At 46.1% G+C, this 22226-nt stretch overlaps 1 protein-coding gene across 1 annotated transcript in view; it reads right to left on the bottom strand.

Moving 5' to 3' along the window:
* The window catches only part of DMXL1 (Dmx like 1), a 1414533-nt gene that overhangs the window by 1185099 nt on the left and 207208 nt on the right, over nt 1-22226 (bottom strand). Inside the window, exon 3 of the mRNA XM_069226844.1 lies at nt 11868-11945. Coding sequence (XP_069082945.1) covers nt 11868-11945 — 78 coding nt within the window. The remainder of the gene's footprint in view (nt 1-11867; nt 11946-22226) is intronic.

The raw sequence follows: 22226 nt of genomic DNA, 5'->3' as shown, positions 1-22226 counted from the left end.
GGAAAGAATCTCAAATAAGGAGCCAAAGACAAAAGTGCCCCAATTTTACAAACTCGTCTACCTGAACATATAGCCACTAAACAACAAACCTTAGCAGACAGAAATCTCAATTCCACTGAGGACAGAGGTTCAGGTGGCAGGGATTACAATGCCCGGAGAACCAAAGGGAGATCCCATGAAGGGACCGAACAGTGAACCAGCAGGTGTTTAAGAAAAATACTCTTAAGAAGGAGGGAAACCAAGGTGGCTTTCCTGTCAACATGTTCCCCTCTGAAGGACTGAATAGCTCTCTACTAAGCCCTTAGCACAGAGACTGCCAGACTCAAGAGAAAACTATCCCTGAGAATGTCTAAAACTCTAGACGGGTCGCATGAGGAAGGAGAAGGACCTTTCCCCGCAAGCCAAAGCTGGAAATTATGCCAGTGGCAGGCATAGGATTTCGAAGTAAGAGGCCGTCTAGGTTGCTGAATAGAAGGAGCTACTTCCCAGGAATAACACCTATCCACTAAGGTACTGCTTTCAAATGTTAAACCCGAGACGGAATTTCCACAGACAATCTGGTGGTAGAACAGGAAGGCTCAGAGGGAAACATCTAATGTGGTTCCAATGACAATGAAGGAGAAAAGGAAACCACAACCTCCATACCTATGCTGGAGCAATTAGGAGAACCTTCGCCCTGGCTGTCTAGATCACACTCGGGAGGAATGGAAATGGGGGAAAACAGTACAGGAGACCTGGAGGCCGCTTGAAGGAGAAAGAATCTTTCACCCATGTCTGAGGTGGGGGAATCAGACTGCAGAAACTGGGAAGAAGCACATTTGGCTGAGTGGCAAACAAGTTTAGCCAAGGTTTGCTATGCCTCTCTGTGACTGACTGAAAAAGGAGAGGAGAGAGGCACACGGACAGAACGGGAGCTTCCTGCTGAGCTGGTCCACAGGCCCATTCTCTGTTCCCTGAAGATACACTACGGTCAGAAAAAGGAATTTTTCATCCACCCACACACCTATCTCCTGATAAAGGAGAAACAGGCAGGGATACATACTTCCCTGGCATTTGAGGTAGGATCTTACTACTTGTTTGTCTGTTTGAATACAGACCACCTGATTCAGAATGACATGATTGAAGGAGTGAAGAGCTATGTGTACCACCTTGAGCTCTTTCCAATTGGAAGCGTTCTGGAACTCCAACATGGTCTACTGGCCCAGGGCTGACAGAGACCCACAAATGGCTTCGTTCCTGATCTTGCTTGCATGGGTTGTTACAGTCACCAATGGAGTTTAAGTCAGAGAGCAATACTTATTGAGATGATCTGGGATCAACCAACATTGGACATACCTACAAATCTCTGGTATGACAGGAATCAGAGACTCATAATTCAGGGAGGACGGCGACCAGAATCAGAGCAGGTGATGTACCAGACGGCACAAACGAAGCCAGGACCAAGGTAGAATTGTTAAGGTGGATACCATCTCTCGCTGACTCCCCAACCAAAACCTTGCTGAGGCCTGGGTCCTGCCGAGTAGGTAAAACAAATATGTTCTCAAGTTGACATTTCTGTACTCTGAAATACAAACGTGATTAATATCTGTGCAGAACAGAGATCAAATGAACTGGAGGCGTTGAGAGAGAGAGAATGAGTTTCTGTGACATTCAGAAGGAACCCATTATCTTGAAGACTGCTGCAGATTTGCCGCGGGTCCTGTTTCTCCGGGAGGAAAGAGGAAGAGGCGATTAACCTTCCAGATATCGGTACACCTGAATCCCCTTGGAATGCAGAAAACCCACCAGAAGTGTAATAGTTTTGTAAAGAACCTTGGTGCCGAGCTTATCCCAACCAGAAGGACCCGAAACTGATTGTGTTTCCTCAAAACTGTGAATAGGAAGAACTGTTGACAGGATGGATGGACTGGCATGGGGAAATAGGCGTCCATCAAGTCCAGAGAGGTGAGGAAATCTCCCTTCTTCAGTAGTGGCACGATCCCATGAAGAGAAACCATCTTGAATGGTTAGTGAGGAATGAAAGCATTTACATCTTTTAGATCCAGAACTGGCAGAACTCCCTCAAGGCTTTCTGAACCAAATAAAGAATAGAATAGTATCTGTGGAAAATCCCTTAGAGTGGAACTGGGACTATCGCAGCCTTGGCTTGCAGCAAATCGATCTCTTTCAACAATGCCTGGACAGGAATTGGATTCTTTGTGGGAGGTGTTGGCTGGAAAAGTCCTGGAGGTAGGAGGACAAAATTGATTCTGTAGCCATGTGAAACAACTTGTTGCACCCATGCATCTGCCACAGACTGGTGCCATACCTGCTAGAAATGTAGAGGTCAACCTCCCATCAGAAGGGACCTAGCACAGTCACATCTTGGGATGCTGGGATGATCCTGTTGAGGCACTGGCAGTAGTGGATGCAGACTGGAACTGGAATTTATCTCCGGCAGAGGCACCCCAGCTATGATCCCTACCCGGAAAAGGCTGATTTGCAGATTTGAAAAACCAGGACCAAAGATTTGTTTGTATCTCAAACCTCTTCCTTTATATGAGGCACGAATAGGAGCTATGAGCTTTTCATGTTCAAGTTTGTCAATAGAACCTGAAGGCACCGCGTCTTAAGATATCAATCACAGTTCCTTGGCTGGACAGCTCTACTAATAAATTACCCACTTTGGCTGTTGGAGAAAATTCCTCTGAAACAAATCTCCAAAGGGTACGTTGTCATCAGAAATCTGGGGAACGAGGCTTTATCTACTTTCCTCCATCCATGTGTCCTAACCCTTCATACAGTCATATGAAGTGACAAAGCTTCTGGCTCCACTTTCTGATAATGGAAGAAAAAGTCCTTAACTCCCTTTGTCCATGGCCAGGGAAGCAAACCCAAGATTGCCTCTAAGGTGTTGTAGAAGTTCAGTGAAGTTAGTTCCCTGCACAAAGCACCCTTTAACACCCTCATTATGAGGGGCTATTTCAGGGTCAGTGCTGACGCATGGAACCTTTGCAGGAGGAGCAAAAGCAGAAGCTTCTTGTGCCTGGAAAGCAGCTGCCACAGCTGCTTCAATCTTCTGCTGCTGTTCTGTCTTGCAAGGGGCTGATAATGCCTCTGAAGTCAAAAGACCTCCTTCAGCAAGTCCATGAATGGCGTTTCTCCATGCTTCAAACGGCAGCAACCAATGAAACAGTTCCTGCTTGGCCTGTTGCTATAGAAGCTCAAATTTTGCAGTTTCGCCTAAAATCGCTGGAGAGTTGCCATTAATTAATCAGGGAGGGAGAGAAAAACGTGACTGCTCAGAAAACTATGTTAAAATAATTAAATTTGCCCCCGATGCCCACTACAGCTAGGTAAGGATGTGTGCTAAAAATGGGACCACTAGAGTAGGCCCCGTGAAGGAAGAAGTAGAGATTAAGATATAAGAAAACACACTTGCCTTACCTGGGTCAGGCAATCAGGGGAACCCACACTGCAAGTGCAGAAAGAAGAAACAGGAAGCCCTGTACCGGAAGTGAGATATTTCAGTAATGCTTGAAGAAGTGCAGCCTTGTTGGAAGTAATGTCGACATTGGGCCATTATCTGCAGAAACAGGAGATAAACTCTTTGGTCAGGACGGCGAGAAAGATTGACGAGGAGGTAATGGTTATACCCCTGGTACTTTAACCATCTTGAGGTTTCTCACAACATCAGCAGGGATATTAAAGCTGATTCAAACAAGAGGGAAGGAAAATATCTGAAAATGGTGCCTCACTGCTTCACTTGTAAAAAGTGCTTGGTAAAATATGGTAGTCACACCCCTATATATTAAATACACCTCCATTTACTTGGATTGAATTTTAATTTACCCTGCAAGACAGAGGAACCGTGTATTGATGGATGCATAAGAGCACTGACGAAGAAGTAACTTACCTGGAGGACGCAACTAGGCAAGATGGCCACCTAGTCATATTTCTTTGGAGCTCCCAGCTGCACAATCCTGCTAACTCCTTATTGATATATGCAAAAAAACACCTCCCTAGAGTGGTCCTTCCCCCCGCCTAAACCATAGCTGTTGGATGGGGCAGTAACTTTTGGGGTCCAAGCGCTTTAAGACACGGGGTGGATCGGCGAAGCCAGGTTGCAGTGGGTGCTGGGCGGCACTGGTTGCAGCAGGGAGCGATTGAAAGAGAGGGGACCGACACCTCGCCCCCTCCACAAGCACGCTCTTCCCTCTGATGGACGGGCCTTGCTGGAGGTGCTTGACATGGACTGGGCAGTGAGGAGAGGCTCTGGTGTGGTATCCAGGCTCAAAGTCAGTTGTGTTGGGCCTCGGCTGTAGTCGCTGAGGCCCCTGGGTGCTTGGAGCTGTTGGCCTTCTTCGGCTGCTGGTGTGGGATGAGGCGCCCTCTGACTGGTGGCCTTCGTGGAGCGTACTTACCTGCTGCTGGAGCCTTGGCTGGATGCCCTGTCTGCTTGGGCCTTGGAAGTGGCGCTTGCGGCCCCCAGACCTGAGAAGAGTGCCCTGTTGCTGTGGAGCTGCCACAAGCGTCCTACGGGGCCTTGGTGTACTGTTGAATCGGACTGAGTCCAGGAGGCCTGGATGGTGCCAGTGCCCAATCGGGGGCAGAGTTGGTGCCAGCTGTAGTGGGTTGCTGCTGTGGAGAGCGGCTGTGCTGGCTTCTGCTGCCATTCTTGCACTGCCCCAACTGGAGTGCACACCGGGGAGGTGCCCTGGTAGCAGTGGCAAATCTGGGCCTCTCTTACCTGGTAGTTGATTGGCTTGCTTGTGAGGTGCAAGTACAAGATGGTGAATATCCGGGTGGACTTGCCTATCTGAATGGAAGAAATCTGAACAACAAAGATACTACAGTGAGTACACCAGGTGATTCTACAAAGATACTACAGTGAGTACACCAGGTGATTCCTGCCCCTGGGGATTGTAGGACGAGGCTATAAATGTTCCTATAAACCTTAGCAGTGGTGCGCCTTGCATGCACGCACTATCGCCTGAGAACAGTGACTGGTGGGGGAAGTAGGAACTGCTGCCCACCCAGTGCTCTGCTTGCGGGCCACCCCGGGGTTTGTGGCTGAGAGCTGAGACGGGTTGACATCTGTTAGTCTTTCAAGATGGCGAAGGACAAGCTGGCTAAGAGGGTTCAGGCCAATAAAATAGACAGTTACACCTTCCCACTCTCACCAGCGGGTGATGAGGGGCCAGCTAGGACAGGTCCCACCTGAGACTAAAGCGGCACCAACACTCATGGACCTCATGAAGGAGATCAGGGGGGTCCAGAGAACAGATACTGGAAAAAATTTACTCCGCTGCAGTTGAGGTGGGCTTGTTGCGGGGTGACCTGCGGAAGGTATCTTAGAGAGTCGCAGAGGCGGAAAAGCAAGTTCACTGGCCTGCAAGCTGGAGGTATCTATCCTAAAGAAAACTATTGCAGACCTACAGTCAATAGTGGCTACTGTGGCCGATCATGAGGAGGATGGTGAAGGCCATTCCAGGTGGAACAATCTTAGATTTATCAGTTCCCAGAACGGGCTGAGGGCCAGTCAGCTGAATTGTGTTTTTAGAGGACTGGATCACAATGGTGCTTTGACCCAAATGCTTGTCCACATTTTTCTTAATAGAATGCACTCATCGTGCGTTGGCGCCATCACCAAAGCCTGGGGTACTGTAGTGGGCCATTATCACCCGTTATTTAATTACCGGGATGCCATTTTGCAATATGTGAGGGCTCGGGCGCGCCCAAATATGAAAATAGGGTCATTATGTTTTTTTCTGGACTTCACACGGACAGTCCAAACTATCCCCGACTACATGTCTGTCAAGAAGAGGCTACAAGATAGGGACCTTCGATATAGCCTAATTTTCCCAGCCAAACTATGGGAACAGTACGAGGGCTGAGCGTTCTTTTTTGAGACCCTCGAGGTGGCACACGAATGGTTGGACTCCTTGGGCCGTGCATCTATGCTGCCCCAGCCTACCTCTGGATTAATGACTGTCAGGGGTGCTCATCAGAGCTCACGAAGCCGGAGACATTCAGCAGACTCCATGCGGACCTCAGATACTCAACGGCCTGGGAGGGTTTTGGTGTGCCCTGATGACACCCTGGCTGATTCCAACTAAGTACTGGACACTGCTGAATCCTTTCAAGCCCGTAGGGACCGCAAAGATTATTACAGCGATGATTTGCACTGACTATTATTTTCAGGGGCCTGAGGAAGGCTGTGCTTTGTTTAGTTGTCCTACTATACTAGAGCATTACAGAAACGGGTAAGAGGGATAGTACTGCTTTGATGTAGGCTCACTGTGAACCCTAGTGGGGGGCGGGGGTGGGATGGAGGGCTTGCCTCTTAGGCTCTGCCTGACAACACTTAGCAAATGATGGGGGGGTACTCAAACCAACCGGTATTATCATTATTGTACATTATGCTAATGAGGGAGACTGAGCAGCGTACTGGCAGGGACTCCAAGTGGTTGGGGTCCCATTGTAGGGGGCTTGAGGAGCTTTTGCCTCGCTACCTTTTTTGGATGCAAAACTCACATAACAAATAACTTTTGGAGATTGCAGTTTGTTTGTTTCAGGTGGTATGTGGCGGAGGGGCTTGGAGGTTAGGCTCATTTGTTGGGGCCCCAGTTGTTTAGTCCTGCTACCCGTGGAGGGGGAAAAGGTTGCAGCTTGTGTTAATTGTTACACTGCTGACTTTGTATAGGTGTTGGCTGCACGAGTGTCCAATCTTCTCATTAGCTGCCAGGTATACTTGGGGTGTATGCTGGTGTTGGACTGACTCTGGAGAGAAAGTCGAGGGAGCTCAGTTTTTTCTGGAGTAATGGTGGGAGAGTGGAAGACACTGATGCAGAATGTACATGGGTTGAGGTGTCACGAGAAAAGGTGGAGGGTACAGTCCTACTTGCGGCGATACAGTGTCAGTTGCTTTTTTTTACAGGAGACGCATACATGGGAGACTGTGTGACCTATTTGTGGCATAGATGGTGCAGTCAATTGTTCGCCATGTCCTACTCCAGTTATGCTAGGGAGGTCTTAATTTGGCTCACCCGTTGGGGTCCCTTTGCGGCTCAGACAGCCATATTTGACCCCGGCAGGAGATATCTAATTGCTGTGGGCACGTTGGATGCACAAGAAGTCTGCTTGGTGAATGTGTACACCCCCAACATTGACAACAGACATTTTTTTTATTTTTATTCGGTGATGGGTGCAATGGGTGACTATATGGACAGTGAGATTGTGTTCCTGGATGACCTGAATTGCGTGTCAGTGCGGGACCTGGATCGTTAACCGCCACGGTCAAACACCAAACCCACCATGACTGATGATCTTCTGGAGCTCATGTCCTCTTTGGGTCTCCAGGATATGTAGAGTGCGCGCAATCCCCAGGCTAGGGCGTATTGATGCCATGTCGACACGGCAGACACGTACGGCCACATGGATCTAACTATTAGCTCTTTATTACACTGAGTGGAGGATGCGGCCTATCTGGCCCATTATATTTTGGATGACGTGCCACTGTTGGTGACATTTCAATTCACTCCTTTGCTCCGAAACTTGAGCCCCTCTGCTTGTGAGGATACGCAACAATACTGGGAAGTAATTTCAACCCCACGTGGCATAACTAATGCTTTTGCTGCACATTTGGAAGTGCTTTATGCCAGGCCACACGCGACTCCTCTGACCAGGGGCCTGCAATATCTGGAGAGATTGGGCCTCCCCTCCCTGCCTAGGGATACAGGGGACGAATTAGGAGCTCCTCTCTCCAAGGAGGAGATTGTGACAGCAATATAGTCGCTGAAAACTGGTAAGGCCTTGGGCAGTGATGGCCCTCCTACAGAATATTATCAGCACTGCTCCGATACACTGGCTGATAAACTTCAAGAAGTCTACTCAGAGGCTTTTAAAGGAGGTATGCTCCCCGCTTCTATGCGAGAGGCAGCTGTGGTTATGTTCCCTAAGCCTGACAAAAATCCAGAGGAGATAGCGTTGTATCGCCCCATCTTCATTTTAAATGCTGACATTAAAGTATTGAGTAAAGTTCTGGCGGATAGGCTTCTATTCCACCTGCCTGGCCTCATACATGAGGATCAGTGTTGGTTTATCCCGTGTCGGAATAACACATGCAATTTGCGGAGGCTGGCGAGGATATGGCACGTTTTTGCCGACCATGAGGACCCTTACTTTTTTGGCCTTTTTAGATATCGAACCTTGACTTCTTGTACTAGGAATATTTATGAGTGGTCCTCCGCAGAGTTGCCGTGGGTGACACCTTCATAAGCTGGGAGTATTTGCTGTATACCCGCCCCTTAGCCAGGGTTTGGGTTGGTGGGATGGTGTCCACACAATTCTTGGTGTGCCACGGCATTCGGCAGGGGTGCCCTTTGTCACCCATGCTGTTAGCTTTAGCCATGGAGCCCCTGGCTGGCTGACTGGGGCCCCTTAGGGGATAGGGCATTCAGATTAGGGACCACACCCACGTGGTATCAATTTATGCACATGATGCCCTGATTTATCAGAGGCACCCTGCATACTCTGTCCCTATATTACTGGCACTTCTGGCTGAACATGGCAAATTGTCCGGTCTTAAGATCAATAGGGCCAAGTCCAAGCTGTTCCCTATGGGAGGACTGCCTGGAAGATCTTAAGCCACCCTCCCTCAGACTGATATACCTTGGGTGACAGACAATACGATATATTTGGGCATCCGATTAGCTCACGATGCACATAGTTTCAGGGAACTTCACATGGGCAGGGTTATGGATAAATTAAAATTATCAATCATATTTTGGAATTCCCTGCCCAACCCCTGTAACCCAAAGAATGGGTTTCCATTCATGAAGGGGTTCGAACGATCTCCTCCAATGCCTACTTCAAACTGGCACATTACAATGTCAAACACCAAGCGTACTTATCCCCTGAGATATTACACAACATGTAGCCATCAGAGGCAGAATTTGTGCATTTGATGTGGCACTGCCCCGAGAGGATGGCTTACTGGGATGAGATACCGTCTGCACTTCACGGGGCCACTGGGAGACTTATGCCTAGGGAAATTGGGCTTTGTTTGTTGGGGTGCATCTCATTTAATAAGAAAAGAAAATTCTGTATGAAGTTCCAACTGTTGGAGCTTACTTTAGCTAAGAGACTTCTAGCTATACAACGGTTGGCCCCTTCTATACTTGAGCGGAGGAAGGCTATGGCTGAATGGGCGAATGCTGAGGAATGTCAAATGTGTAAGACATGCAGGGACACGAAGGTGGGAGCAGACCTACACACCTGGGCGACTATGTTGTCCGATTTACTTGACCCACCGGCTGAGGATGGAGCAAGTGTTGAACAGCCAACAAATGCAAGCGCTGATCGGGGTGCGAGGGGTGCTGGCAGAAAGGGTTTGGGTAGGAGTGGCTCCATCGTGGTCGATAATGCCGCTCCATTTCTTACCCCTGACAGGCATACACCATGACTACAGAACTGAAAGGAGGGTGGAGGAGGGGGATGTGGTAGGTCCCTCACAGGCCTAGGTTTCTTGTAATCGTATGACTCAATTCTCCTTTGGGTACTGACGCATGTAACATACCGAAAAATATATGATATTATTATATTGAAAAATGTCAATGAAAATTTATACTTTTTTTTTTATAGTAAAAAATATGTTACTTACCTTCGGAAAAGCATTATCCGATAGAAACTCTATATAGCTGCAGATTACTTAGATTTGATTTTCCCAGGCATCAGGCTGATCTAGAAACTTTTGCTGAGCAATATCCTTTGCGTGTGCCATCGGGTGGCTCCATTCCGCTCCATGTGGCATCCTTGGCACCAGATGTGAAATTGTGGCCACCTATATAGGTGCCACCCTGGCATGCGAGCATCAGTTATTATCTCTCTGCGCCAGTTAGCGCAGATCTGGAGAGAGCTACCCCTTTGTCGTTTTTTTTTTAACGTTTTTTTTTTATTTATTTTTTTAATTATTGTTTTTTGCCAGTGTCGAGAATGTCTTTGAGGAAGGCTGGGTTCAAACCATGTGACGCCTGTCACCGCGCCATGTTGGTAACTGACCCCCATCTTGTTTGCCTGTAGTGCCGGGTCATGGTGCCGAAGGCTTTGAGGAAATGGTCCCTAAATCTTTTTGCGGCCCGGCATACGCAACACCGGTACACGCGACTCTGAGAAGGTCTTGGTCTCAATCAAGAAGGAGATCGCGAGACACTGAAGGGATATCTTTCAGCTCTATCAGCCTTTTGCGGCCAAAGTCCTCTTCCTCTCATTTGAGGTCCTCTGGACACTCAGGAAAGAGGCACACAAAGAAGAAGTCCAAGAGGATTTCAAATTCACTCCATCCATCGGCCAACAAAGCAAGCGGGGAACGTCGGCGTTGCTGGCACAGTTCAACTCTGCGTCTCCCACCTTTTCTGGGGACCGGGTCGACACCCACTCAAAGGAGTTCTACAAGGCCATTTGCAGTGTATTTGAGTGGGCCGACCCCTCTGGTGCGCCTTCTGGCCCGGAGGGTCGGACGAGACTCCAACTGGATCCACAGCAGCAGCTTTGGCCTCAGCTCTTGCGGAATCTCGGGGATCCAAATCTGGATCCGGACCGGCATTGGTCGTACCCAGCGACCTTCCCTGGCGCCGGTCACAACATCGATGCTCCCAGCGCCCACTGGCAGCATCAGCCCAATCCTAATACCAAATGACCTGGAGCCAGTGCCAAGTCATTGTCTGGCCCTTATTTTATGATGCCAGGCATGGGAGAAGAGTGGGAGGGGTAGCTGGACCCTTTAGAACAGCAGCTAGAAACATCTATGGACTTGTATGAGGAGCTAGGAGAGGCCAGTTGTCTGGACACTTCTCCAGAAACTGATTTGCTCTCTCCCCCCATTGTGGATAAGGAGGAGGGAGCATCCTATGCAATGGTGGTGGATAGGGCTGTGAAGATCCTCAACCTTGAACTGCCCTCCGTGGCTGTCAAGACCAACATCTTAACAGAAGCGCTTCAACCTGGGGCTTTTAACACATTTGAGCCCCTTTTGCCCTTCAATAAGGCACTTTGAGACATCCTGCTGGGAACTTGGCCCAAACCCAGCACAGGGACTCTTGTTAATAGGATGACTGCCTACTGCCATCGGCCCGCTCGGGTGACCCTAGCTTTCTCAGCCAACACCCCTCCCCTGAGAGCTTGGTTGTCCAAGTCTCTACATCCCACGGCGCATTCCTTTCCGCTCCTACTGATAGGGAATCCAAGAGGGTGGACCATCTTGAAAAGAAGCTGTTTTCTTCCACCAGGCTGGCACTGAGGTTGGTGAATACCTTGTGGTTATTGGGCTGTTTCTCCCATACCATTTAGGACACGGTTGCGCAAGTGCTGCCTCAGGTCTCAGAGAAGGCCTGGACCATACTCTCCCACGCAATGAAAGATGGGAGAGATGCAGCTAAGTTCACCATACAGTGTGGCTTAGACACAACTGACTCGCTGGGCCGAATGGTTGCGTTGACAGTGGCCTTAAGACCCTACACCTGGAAGAGGGCATTAGGTTTTTCAGGGGATGTCCAAGCAGATCTGATGGACATACCCTTCGATAGAACTCGCTTGTTTGGTGAGAAGGCAGACTCGGCGCTGGAGCGCTTTTAGGACTCCCAGGCTACTGCCAAGTTTATTACTTCTCAATACTCCTATGGGCCAATCCACAAAACACTGCAATCAAGTAATGGCGGAAGGTAGATCTCCCTGTGTCAATGACTGACAAGGGCTGACGCAAAGCCAGTTTTTGTGCATTATGTCAACATTAGCGCCAATAAACACAGCATGAATCTCCAAACAGCCTAAAAAAACAAATCTCTCAATATTATCAATATAACATGGAATAGTGTAATTAGTGTACTTACTGTAGCTTGAGCAATCTTCTGAGTCAAAAGGGTCACTGGTTCAAAGATACAAATAACATTTCCATAGGAAGCTGCAATCTAAAAGAAAAGAAAATTACTTTGTAGTAATTCACAAGAAACGATATAATAATTAAAAAAAATAAACCTACCCTACGCACCGGTGATCTCCTCCACTGCTCTCCTCTACTGCAGGTACAGGCTCCCAGCCTGGCCTGCGTCCAATCCTAACGCTGCTTTCATACTGGCAGCAGGAAAGCAGTGTTAGGATTGGACGGAGCACCCAGCCCGGGCACCATGAGGCACAGTGAAAGTCTCTGCCTACTGTTGCTGGGTTGGAGAGAGCCCAGTGTGCATGTGTGTTTGGCCAGCCCGAGACGGCCATCCAAACATACATGCGCATTGAGGGGGGAGTGCTGTGCACTCTCCCTTCATGCTCGTCATAGCCCCATGGCCCGTCCCTTCTACTGTAAAACAATAATAAACACAGTTTTCTTATCATTTTACAGTAACAGTTTTGCCGCTGCTGGAGGGAGGGCAAGGCTCCTCTGCCATCCCAGAGGAGCCACCCTTGATGCCGACAGTCAAACTGGTATCACTGATCATGTAAAGTCACCTTTCTCAAACAGCTATCTTATGAAATACAATGTCTTGAAGCTCAAAATTTTGTACACAAATGCAATAAGCATTTTTCAGCAGAAAAGTCCAGAAATGTATTATTGGGCTTGTCTCATACCAACTAACTGCTAGCATCTTAAAAGTACTTAACAGTTGCACAATCTTGCAAAACTAAGGCCCCTATCAAGTGATGCCTACAATCAAAATGGTTACAACATGAGTTGAAGAAAGATGCAGTGATGGGGACAATCAGACGTCTCAGTGAGATTCCTCTGAGTAATCACACTATCGTGAAACAGAGTAGAAAATGGGTAGTTGACCAAGCCCATAATCAGAAGAGGATAGGTCTTTAATTTGCACTGCATCTGATGCTGTGCTGGTGCACACAAGCCTAGGAATTAAGTAGCAAATGAAGCCATTTTCACATAGGACTTCACTTCAGTAACACCTTACCTGGTAGATACTTCATCCAGCCACAGATTCCTTACTTTAGAATATTCCTCAGATTCAGTGTGGATCCAGAAATTTGATGAGCAGTACACCTGCGCACCGGTAGGTGGCGCTGTTCGCCTCCACATGGTGTAGTCGCCTTTGTCCATGCAGGAAATGACATGCACGTATTTAGGTGCTACCCCAGAATGCTGACATCAGTTTCCTTTCCTGACTTAACATGCCGCAAGAGTGGAGCCATGAGGAACATTGACCACTGTAGTGTGATATGGGGCCACGAGTCTCCAAGGCGGGATGAATTTTCATTGGTTTTGGGATCAATGTGGGACCGAATGGTTGAGGAATACCCTGTAAATCAGGGGTCTCTAACCTTTTCTGTAGTGAGACCAACTTATGATTAATGAATATCATCATGAGCTACCGAAGGCTAAACAACTTGCACATTATTACCAGACACCCCCATGCCCAGCTTCCTTTACTTTAAGCCTAAAGTTCATAAACCCAGTTAGTATGGTGTAAACACAATACTTTGACTAGGGCTACTATGACAGGGCTGTTGTGTGTGAGTGTGGTGTGTGTGTCTGTCAGTGAGAGCATGGTCTTTGGGGATGAATGAACATGTGTGCATATAAACGGGCTATATGTGTATGGGTAACAGAGTCTGTGTCATATCTACTTGTGGCACAGGACACACCTTTCGCCATATGTGGCACTGTTACCTGTATTACAAACATACAACCATTTTGTTTTTTTTTTAAATGGGAGAAATTTAAAGTGCATGGATGTTCATAATCTGGAACATTTTTCTGCACTTTAAATTTCTCCCACTTAAAAAATTACTATTTTTCATTTATGGGTATAGCACAGTGTTCTACTGGGAGCAAGTGGCCTGCTGTTTGCGTATGCAACACTTTGAAAAAAATTGAGAACATTAAAATGAAACGTTAACTAAATCATTAAGGTAAGGTTTCATTTTCATTTTCTCAGATTTAACAGTATTGAGAAACATCATTTTGTTCTCATGCTTCAAAACTGAGTTGACAAAGACTTTTATTAAAGATGTAAGTACTTCAGGGCTTCAGTTCTTCACCTCTGTGCCCTGGGTCATAAAGCTGACTCCAGCACTGCTCCTTACAAGGCCCTGCTATCTGCAACCCAATGATAATAATGTAAAATAAACACAGCCTTCCCTTAACTTCAAAAGGAAAAATGTGACCCAGTGCTCATTTAAAAATTAACTTCAGGCTGTGAGCTACTCTGAAAGGGTATGGGAGCTACTGGTAGCTCATGATTGATTGGTTGGAGACATCTGTTCTAAACAGTTGGAAGGCCCTCTGCAATGTAGGGGTTTGCAGGGGCCTGTGTTACACCCCTGCCATCCCGTTTCTCTGGGCCTTGTCTGCAAGCAATATTTACTAAGCATTTTTGTAATTCTGTTTAGGAAGGCATAGCTGCTTTCCCGCACTTTTAACTGTTTTATACCCCATGCCATTGCACACATACTGCTGCCATGCAATGGCATGGCTTAAGCACAGGGGGCACCTCCAAAACAAGGAACCTTGGGGGCCCCAGGCACCGTGGGGCATGCACAGGTCTCCATTATGTCCCTGAAACTACAGCCCTTAAAAGGGTGAACCCTTTACACTACAATACGTTTGCAGAGAGGGGAGGATGGGAGGGCCGGTAAGGAATATGCAGCCAGAGTTTCTACCAGATTAGCCTTTACCAAAGGTAAGTGACTTGTTCACCTGCTAAGGACTTCTGGCTGCAGATTACTTACCTTTGAATAGATATCCAAGAAATACTTACATGGAGTTGAGGTTGCAATACTGATTAGACTAAAAAGTCCTGTGGGACCAAACAGGCAAAGTGACCATCACACCAGACCTGACTGTCCAGGCAGTAGTGTTTCACAAATGTGAGTAAAGAAGCCTACCTGGCTGCCTGACAGAGATCCAGGACAGGAATTTCACAAGTGAACAGTGATTGCAGCTCTTGTTTTGGTAGAGTGAGCATGAAAACCCTCAGGGGGTTGCTGTTTGGCCAATGTGTAGCAGATTTTGATGCAGGGCACTATGCATCCCAAGATGGTCCACTTCTGCATCGCCTTCCCTTTGTTGGCCCTGACATACCCTACGAAGAGCTGATCGCCCACTCAGAAGTCACAAGTATGATAAAGGTAAAAACACTCTTTTTGTACCCAGTGGGTGAAGTCTCATTTTTTAGAGGGGTGAGACAGAGTGTATAAGGTAGGCAGAGTGATTAACTAGCCTATGTGGAAAGAAGTTACCATCTTTGGTAAAAAAAAATAAAAAAAAAAAGATGCTCAAATCTGGAGGATCAGCTTGTCATGGAGGATTTGCTGACAGTGCATGTAACTCACTGATCCTCTTAGCAGATGCTATTGCCACTAGGAAGGTATTGATTGTGAGTGTGCAGCTGTTGAGCGGGCCAAAGGGAGCACACATCAGGAATATAAAAAACAGATTTGGGTCCACTGGAGCATAATAAAAGGAGCTTGTGGCAACATATGCTGTAGACCTTTCTGGAACCTATTTACAATAGGGGATATGAAAAGAGATAGCTGGTCTGGCAATCACAGAAATGCCAAAATGGCATAAAGATAAAGTTTTAATGTTCCCAAAACAGAGCCCTGCTAGGCCAAGGAAAGTATAAACAAAAGAACCTGGGAAACGTGGTTCAGAAAAAAAAAGGAACATGTTTATCTTTACATCATGCCACAAACTTGTTTCAATGGCCGGCATATACCATTTTGGTGGAAGGATGCCTGGCTGGCAAAATAACAACACTACAGACTCTGGGCGGAAGTTTGAGAACTGTCAACTGTCGCCACTCAATCTTCATGCATGAAGGCAAACCAGTTTCAGATTTGAGTGCAGAACTCTGCCCTGTTGCTGTGACAGACGATCCTCCCAAAGATGCAGTCTGATTGGAAGACTGATGCTCGTGTTCAACATCTTGGAATACCAGACACTCTGTGCCCAATCTGGAGCCACAAAAATGACTAGGACCTTGTTGTTCCTGATCTTCTCGAGAAACCCTGAGCAGTAGTGGTTTTGGCAGAAAGGTGTACAGAGGCCAGAGCTCCACTTCTGATGAAGAGTCGAAGAGTGAGAGCTGCCTTGGAAATTCCTGCGGGTAAACCTGTTGACATTGTGTGTTCTCAGTGGTGGCAAACATATCTAACTAAGGCACTCCTCACTCTTAAGAGGCCTTGCACCACCTCTGGATAGAGATACCATTTGTGATCCACAAGACATTGACAGCTGAGTTTGTTTGCTCTGCCTTTCAAACAGCCTGCCCGGCGTTGAAGCATTACAAATATGTCCTGGTGTTCCAGCCATGTTCAGAGGCCCAGTGTTTCTTGACAAAGGGTCCATGACCCCACCCAGCCCTGTTTGTTCCAGTGCCATGTGGCAGTGCAGGGCTCAAAGATCGACTGGATCAGGTGTTCTGTTTAGTCAGAAAATTAACTAGCAATTAAGATGCCTTTAAATCTTATTCTTGTCACATTTGCTCTATGTTCTGAGACAGCGGTCAAAAGTCAGTTTCTCTTCTTGCAATGGAAATACTTTTCCTTGTGACTGCAGAGTTCCAGGATTTTGTAAGGTGAACTGTCTGACCTATGTGAAATGAAAGGCTTTTTGCATCAAGTGTTTCCTAACACACAACATTTACATAACTAAGTCAACTTTACAAACAATTCAAAATATATTTCAGTAGCTGTGAAAGACCATTTTTTGTAAGTCTGTGTGACAAAAATAAATATTTTAATAGGATGAAAAAAAGTCAGACCACTTCACTTGGTGATGTGCAAATGATAATTCTTTTCTGAAACCTAATTTTCAGATTATTGTTAATACACTATGAAGTTTTATCAGTAAAGCTGCAAGTTATTGGGAAGGTTTTTGGCCATTTCTTGGAAATTTAATGTCCATAAATGATAGGGCGCTACCACATCATGCTTTAGTAATATATTTATTAAAAGTGAGTGTTTAAACAAACTGAGAAACACCCCTGCCCTGATGGCAAAGCTATTAGTAAACTAAGAGGCAAGGCATGCATGGATCATGTGCTCCCTATATCTGGGCTACAGTTATTATACATAGAGTAAACATTTAGCATATTTAATCAAACAAAAGAGGATTTGTGTTCACAGCGGAAATGCTGAACTCACATATTTGAAGGTGTACTCATGTGTGAATGAAGAACATTACAGTGGAAAACCAGTGGGCGCCCCTCCCGAACCCTTGCTGTCCGAGGGAGCTCCAGAGGAGTTGGACCACCCAAAGATGAGGTGCATGGCCTCATAAAAATCCTTTAACTGGTCAGGGGTCACTCCAGGTCCCAAAAACGTAGTCAGGAACAGAGACGGCCCAGGTGCAGGCTCCACCACAGAGCTAGACCTCTAGTGCTGACTGCCCTGTGTCTCTATCGAAGACTTGCACAGTGAAGTCAAAGACTTCGTTTTCTTGTGGGACTTATTGGATTTTCCCTAAGACTTTGAAAGGGCGGACGACTGCGGTGAGCAGCTTTGCAAATGATCGTGGGACCTTCCTCGTGACAGAGATCTGGAATGTCACAGGGTCGATCGGTGTCAGGCGGCAAGGTGCTTGAGGCACCGCTCCCTCAGCACCTTGGATGCACAAAACAGCTATCTTGGCAAGTCTTGACATTGTGATCGCGCTCCAGACACCAGAGGCAAACCAAGTGTAAATCTATCAATGACATCTGGTGGTAACAGGCGCCGCAAGATTTAAAACCTGCGTTTTTGGTGGACATCCTCACTCCACAAGACTCCAAGTCTTGAAAAACTATTCAACAAAAGGCTGAAAAAGGTCATTTAAAAATTGACTAGGGGTAGCTCTCTCTCTCCAGATCTGCACTGACTGGCAAGGAAAGAAAAGAAGTGATGTCAGTGCGCTGGGGTGGCACCTATGTAGGCATCGCACATGTCACTGCCGGTGATGATGATGCCAACAACCCCACACGAAGCTCAACAACACTACCTACTGGTGTGCAGGGGTACTGCTCATCAAAAGGTTCCAGATCCAGTGTGAAGCCTGGGGAATATTCTAAGGTTAGGAATTTGTGGCTGGAAGTCTCTACCAGAAATTACTTTTAACTTCGATTATATGTGGCTTACTAACTCTAGAACTGTAGTTAAATCAACTTTAGCACAAAGAGGCAGCTCAAACGTTAAATTTTTTACAAATTATTTTCAATGTTTTTGTCCCTTTAAAAACAGATGGAAGCAAAGTTTCTTTACTTTCTATGCTATTTTGTTCATTGGGAATTATACAATTATTACATCAAATGTGCAGAAAGGGACATAAGAGCCTGAGTAACAGATAATGCTGCATCCCATAGAGATATGTGCATGTACATTAAATAATAATAATACTCTCAATAAAGAATCTTGTTGAGTCAGTTGTTTAAGGCGTGTGTGGGGAGGCTTTCTAAAGGCTACTAGATTATTATTGCTTCAAACAAGGGTTGCCAAGTCTTACCTTACAAGGTTTTTCTGTTAAGATCACACAAAACCCTCATATACCCAAATGGCATGCTTCATCATTGGGTGTGTTTGCTAGTTACCAGCGCAAGCTGATTTAAATCGGGATGGACTCAACCTAGTTCTGCGCACGTTTGTATTTTTCGTGCCCGTAGGACTGCCACATCTGTACAGTATATTTGTTTCAGTTCACATGTTTTGTGCAGGCTGTGTGGAGACTGCGGAATTAAAATTGCCCAAAGGTAGACGGATTGTTTTTACTTTAATTTAATATCTTTAAGGCAACTTTAAAAACAAGATGGCTGATTATGACACCTCCTGGCATGCAAGCTAACATGATATGCAGGTCTGCTGCAGAGTATAGGCTGCTGAGTGATTATTATTTAAACACTCCACATCCTTTAGAACGCCCTCTTCAAAAATCACTACTTCCGGGGAAATTGACTGTGATAGGGATATAAACTGTGACGTGTTTCTAAGCCCCGTCTTTTTGTCTTCAGTGTTGAAATCTTCTGCTTGGTTAAAACAGAATGTCAATCTGGTTTTTCTGAAGAAGATAAGTAGTCCCCTTTTTGTCATGAAATCGTCCTGCATTTGTATAGGGACACACCCCAGTCCTCTGTTGAGAATTCTTAGTTTGTTATATATTAGTTGTACATAACTCAGATTACCCAGTAAGAGTCTGTGGGATTCTGTTGGCCTCTGTTCGCTCCTCATTATTCTGGAGGAGTCCTAACCCCCATTGAATTGTTACTGGTAAGGCTCTTTAAGAAGGCCAAAAGTGCAAACTGTAGACCTATACCCTTTGAAATATTAAAGGGCAGAGTCAGCCTTGTCCCTAAACAAGTGAGTACCACTGAATGGCATGTCCATCATGGAGGACTGGACATCGCCTGAGAACACAGTAGATTCTAGCCACACATTGGGCTGCATGCAAACACTGGTACCTATAGCCCATTCAATGGAGTTGGTGGTGTCCTAGCCATAATGAATCGTGAACTTGGCCACATAACGATCATCCTGACTGGCTTGAGAAAGATGAGTGTGAAGGTCTTCCGCAACACCAGGGAGGGCTTGTGCCACTGAGTTCCAAAGGGTGGACCACAAACAGGAGGTGTTGATCAAGTGCAGGGCCAAGCTAGCTGATAAACACAAGGTCAAGTTAGCTTTTCATATGTCTCCAGTCTCTTCAATTCCCTGTCAGGGAGAGTGGTAAGGAAATTGTTAGGGTTGGTCCGTCTTGTATAAGCTTGCACCACTACCCTTTCTGGAGAGGGGTGCTCTGACAAATTGTCAGTTAACTGGAGGGCTGGTACAAGAGTTAACCCAAGCCCCTAGAAGGGAATCCGTCAATGGCTCGCTGAGGGGGAGGACAGGCTCAGAAGCAGTCTGGCCAGGCTGCAAGATTACAGTCAGAAATCTTTCCCCTCCATGGTAGGGTGGTGGAAGTCAAAGACTTCAGCCGCCCTATACATGAACATGGCGCAGGAGGCAGGTTCTTCCGTGCAGGGGCCAGGAGGAGAGAAAAGAGCTGTTCCTGGCTCATTAGCCTCTTGCAAATCCTCGTACCAATTGTCTCTGGAAAGAGCTGAGTGAACCCATCACCCAAGCCATAACCATTAAGTCTGTTCTGAAAAGGGAGCGTAAAGAATGTTGTCTGCCTTGTGGTAAGAAGAATGTAGAAACTTGGGGTGGATTTGGTTGTGACATAAAAAAAAGGAGGAGTGTTGGTATTACAATGTCTTGGTTTAGTTGTTGCTACTGATCCGTTTTGTTCCTACAGCTACAATGCTGCGCTGCTCAAATCCGGGCTTATACTTTGAAGTAGCAGTAAACATTAACTAACACTGCCCAATCTCCAGACGCGATGGAACAATATATTTTTACTGTTCTGCAGACGTTCGTTCCTCATAAAATATGCGTCATTACTAAACTGCACTAAATTGTTAGATATGTTGTTTATACCTGCACCAGTGATCAGACATTGATGCTTCTTCCACATAAATAATTTTCACACCTGTGTGTAGGTCGAAATATTGCATGATTGTTACTACTGTTTGGAAATTTGGACGCAATGTGCCTCCTTGCCCAGGAAAACAGAAACAAAAATGCCTTTCCTGCTGAGATGATTTAACATTACCACTGGGCCTCCAGAGAGGGCACTCAGAGCTAATGTAAAATTGTAGAGAAGAACTTTAGATTGCAAATGTTTCTTGTTCTTCATGAGTCTAATGACATTCTATGTTTTGGTGCAAACGAAATGTGCTCTGGCACACATCCACACTCCCCTTTTCGGAAGGTGAGATAAGCTGAAGTAATGCAGTATGCCTAATATTTTCTTGACACTCTATAGTTCAAAGGCTTATATTCATCATGTGAACTTTTTTTTTTTTTTAACACTAGGAACTGTGGTACACATGTATGACACATTTTAATGGTAGAAAAGGATCCGATTCTTCATTAGTCAGCGGTATAATGCTTTATGCTATCTACTAATACCATTTAGTAGTCATAAAATGATTTTTGACTCATAAAATGGGTAGGGGTGGGTGGAACTCGTGGAGTTTCACTCCGCTAAATTCTGTGGAGTTACATAACACCTTGAGATTTCATGGAGTTCCGTGAGCATGTGGAAATTGGCACGTTTCACTGGCCATGCTTATTTTTAGCACCGGGATCTTGTTCCACGCTGAGAAATCAGCGCAAACAGCACCATGCGGCATGCCAGAGGGCACCATTGCTCAAGTTGGCTTTTCTGCAGCTCGAGTAGATTTTCCACTTGAGTGGCAGCTTTTACCAATACACAGGACTGAGACAGCAAACATTGGGAAAAATCACCAGGTGCCCTACTAGTGCCAATTCGAGTTCGCAGTTTTACAGTTAGCGAACTGCGCGTGAGAAATGCTCCCCATACGGCAGTCAGCGGAACTGGGCCAGAACTCCATGTTACATGCATAACGCGGGGTGGACAAAACTCTGCAAAATCAACCAGCGAGGTAGAATTTACCGTCCACCACTAAAAAATGGGGTAACAAGTACATGCATCAATGTTTGCGACTGAAATCTAATTGCAAAATACTGAAATTTTACCTACCCTCAAGTTGGCCTGGTAACCCATTCACAAAAGTAAACTTTTCTCTTTAAATGAAGCTCTGTTTCCTTTGTGGAAAATGGGCTGCATTAAAAAAAAATTACTTCACTGTAAGGCAATCAAAGACATGGTGGTCTGCTGACCACAACAGGCCAATTCCTGTGATGACCTCCAATCAGAGTGAGCCACAATTTGTGATCAACCTCATGAATATTAATAAAGTAGGTTGGACAGAGAACATTTACTGGTCATAAATTGGGAGCAGCATTTTGTTAGCAGTAAGTAATACATATGGCCCTATACGTCTTGTTCATGTGATGCCTTGGGACTGGATTGATCGCTTGCTTGTTTTGTATTAACAGGACTTCCAACAGTATGTGGTTGAGATGGAGTTACTTGGACATTGCAGGTGGTGTGAATGGAGGTTGCGCTTTGACTCTCGAAGTGTAGACCTTAAGTTTACGTTAAGCTTTTTGCCTTGCACACAATGACAATTCACACAAGGAAGGGAAAATAAATGCAATGGTAAGTGAGGTTGGTAGGACAATCAGGGCAGTGAAGCATATAACATACAAAGTCACTTTAAACTGATCCTCACAGGCTCCTGTTTAGTGGGCCATTTAAAAGTTAATTTCTGTAGGCTCTTTATTTGTAACAGTTCTAGTCCATA

This window comes from Pleurodeles waltl, chromosome 1_1, assembly GCF_031143425.1.
Source record: "Pleurodeles waltl isolate 20211129_DDA chromosome 1_1, aPleWal1.hap1.20221129, whole genome shotgun sequence".
Classification (NCBI taxonomy): domain Eukaryota; kingdom Metazoa; phylum Chordata; class Amphibia; order Caudata; family Salamandridae; genus Pleurodeles; species Pleurodeles waltl.
The sequence above is the reverse complement of the archived record's forward strand: the minus strand, read 5'-3'. Positions and strand labels throughout refer to the sequence as shown.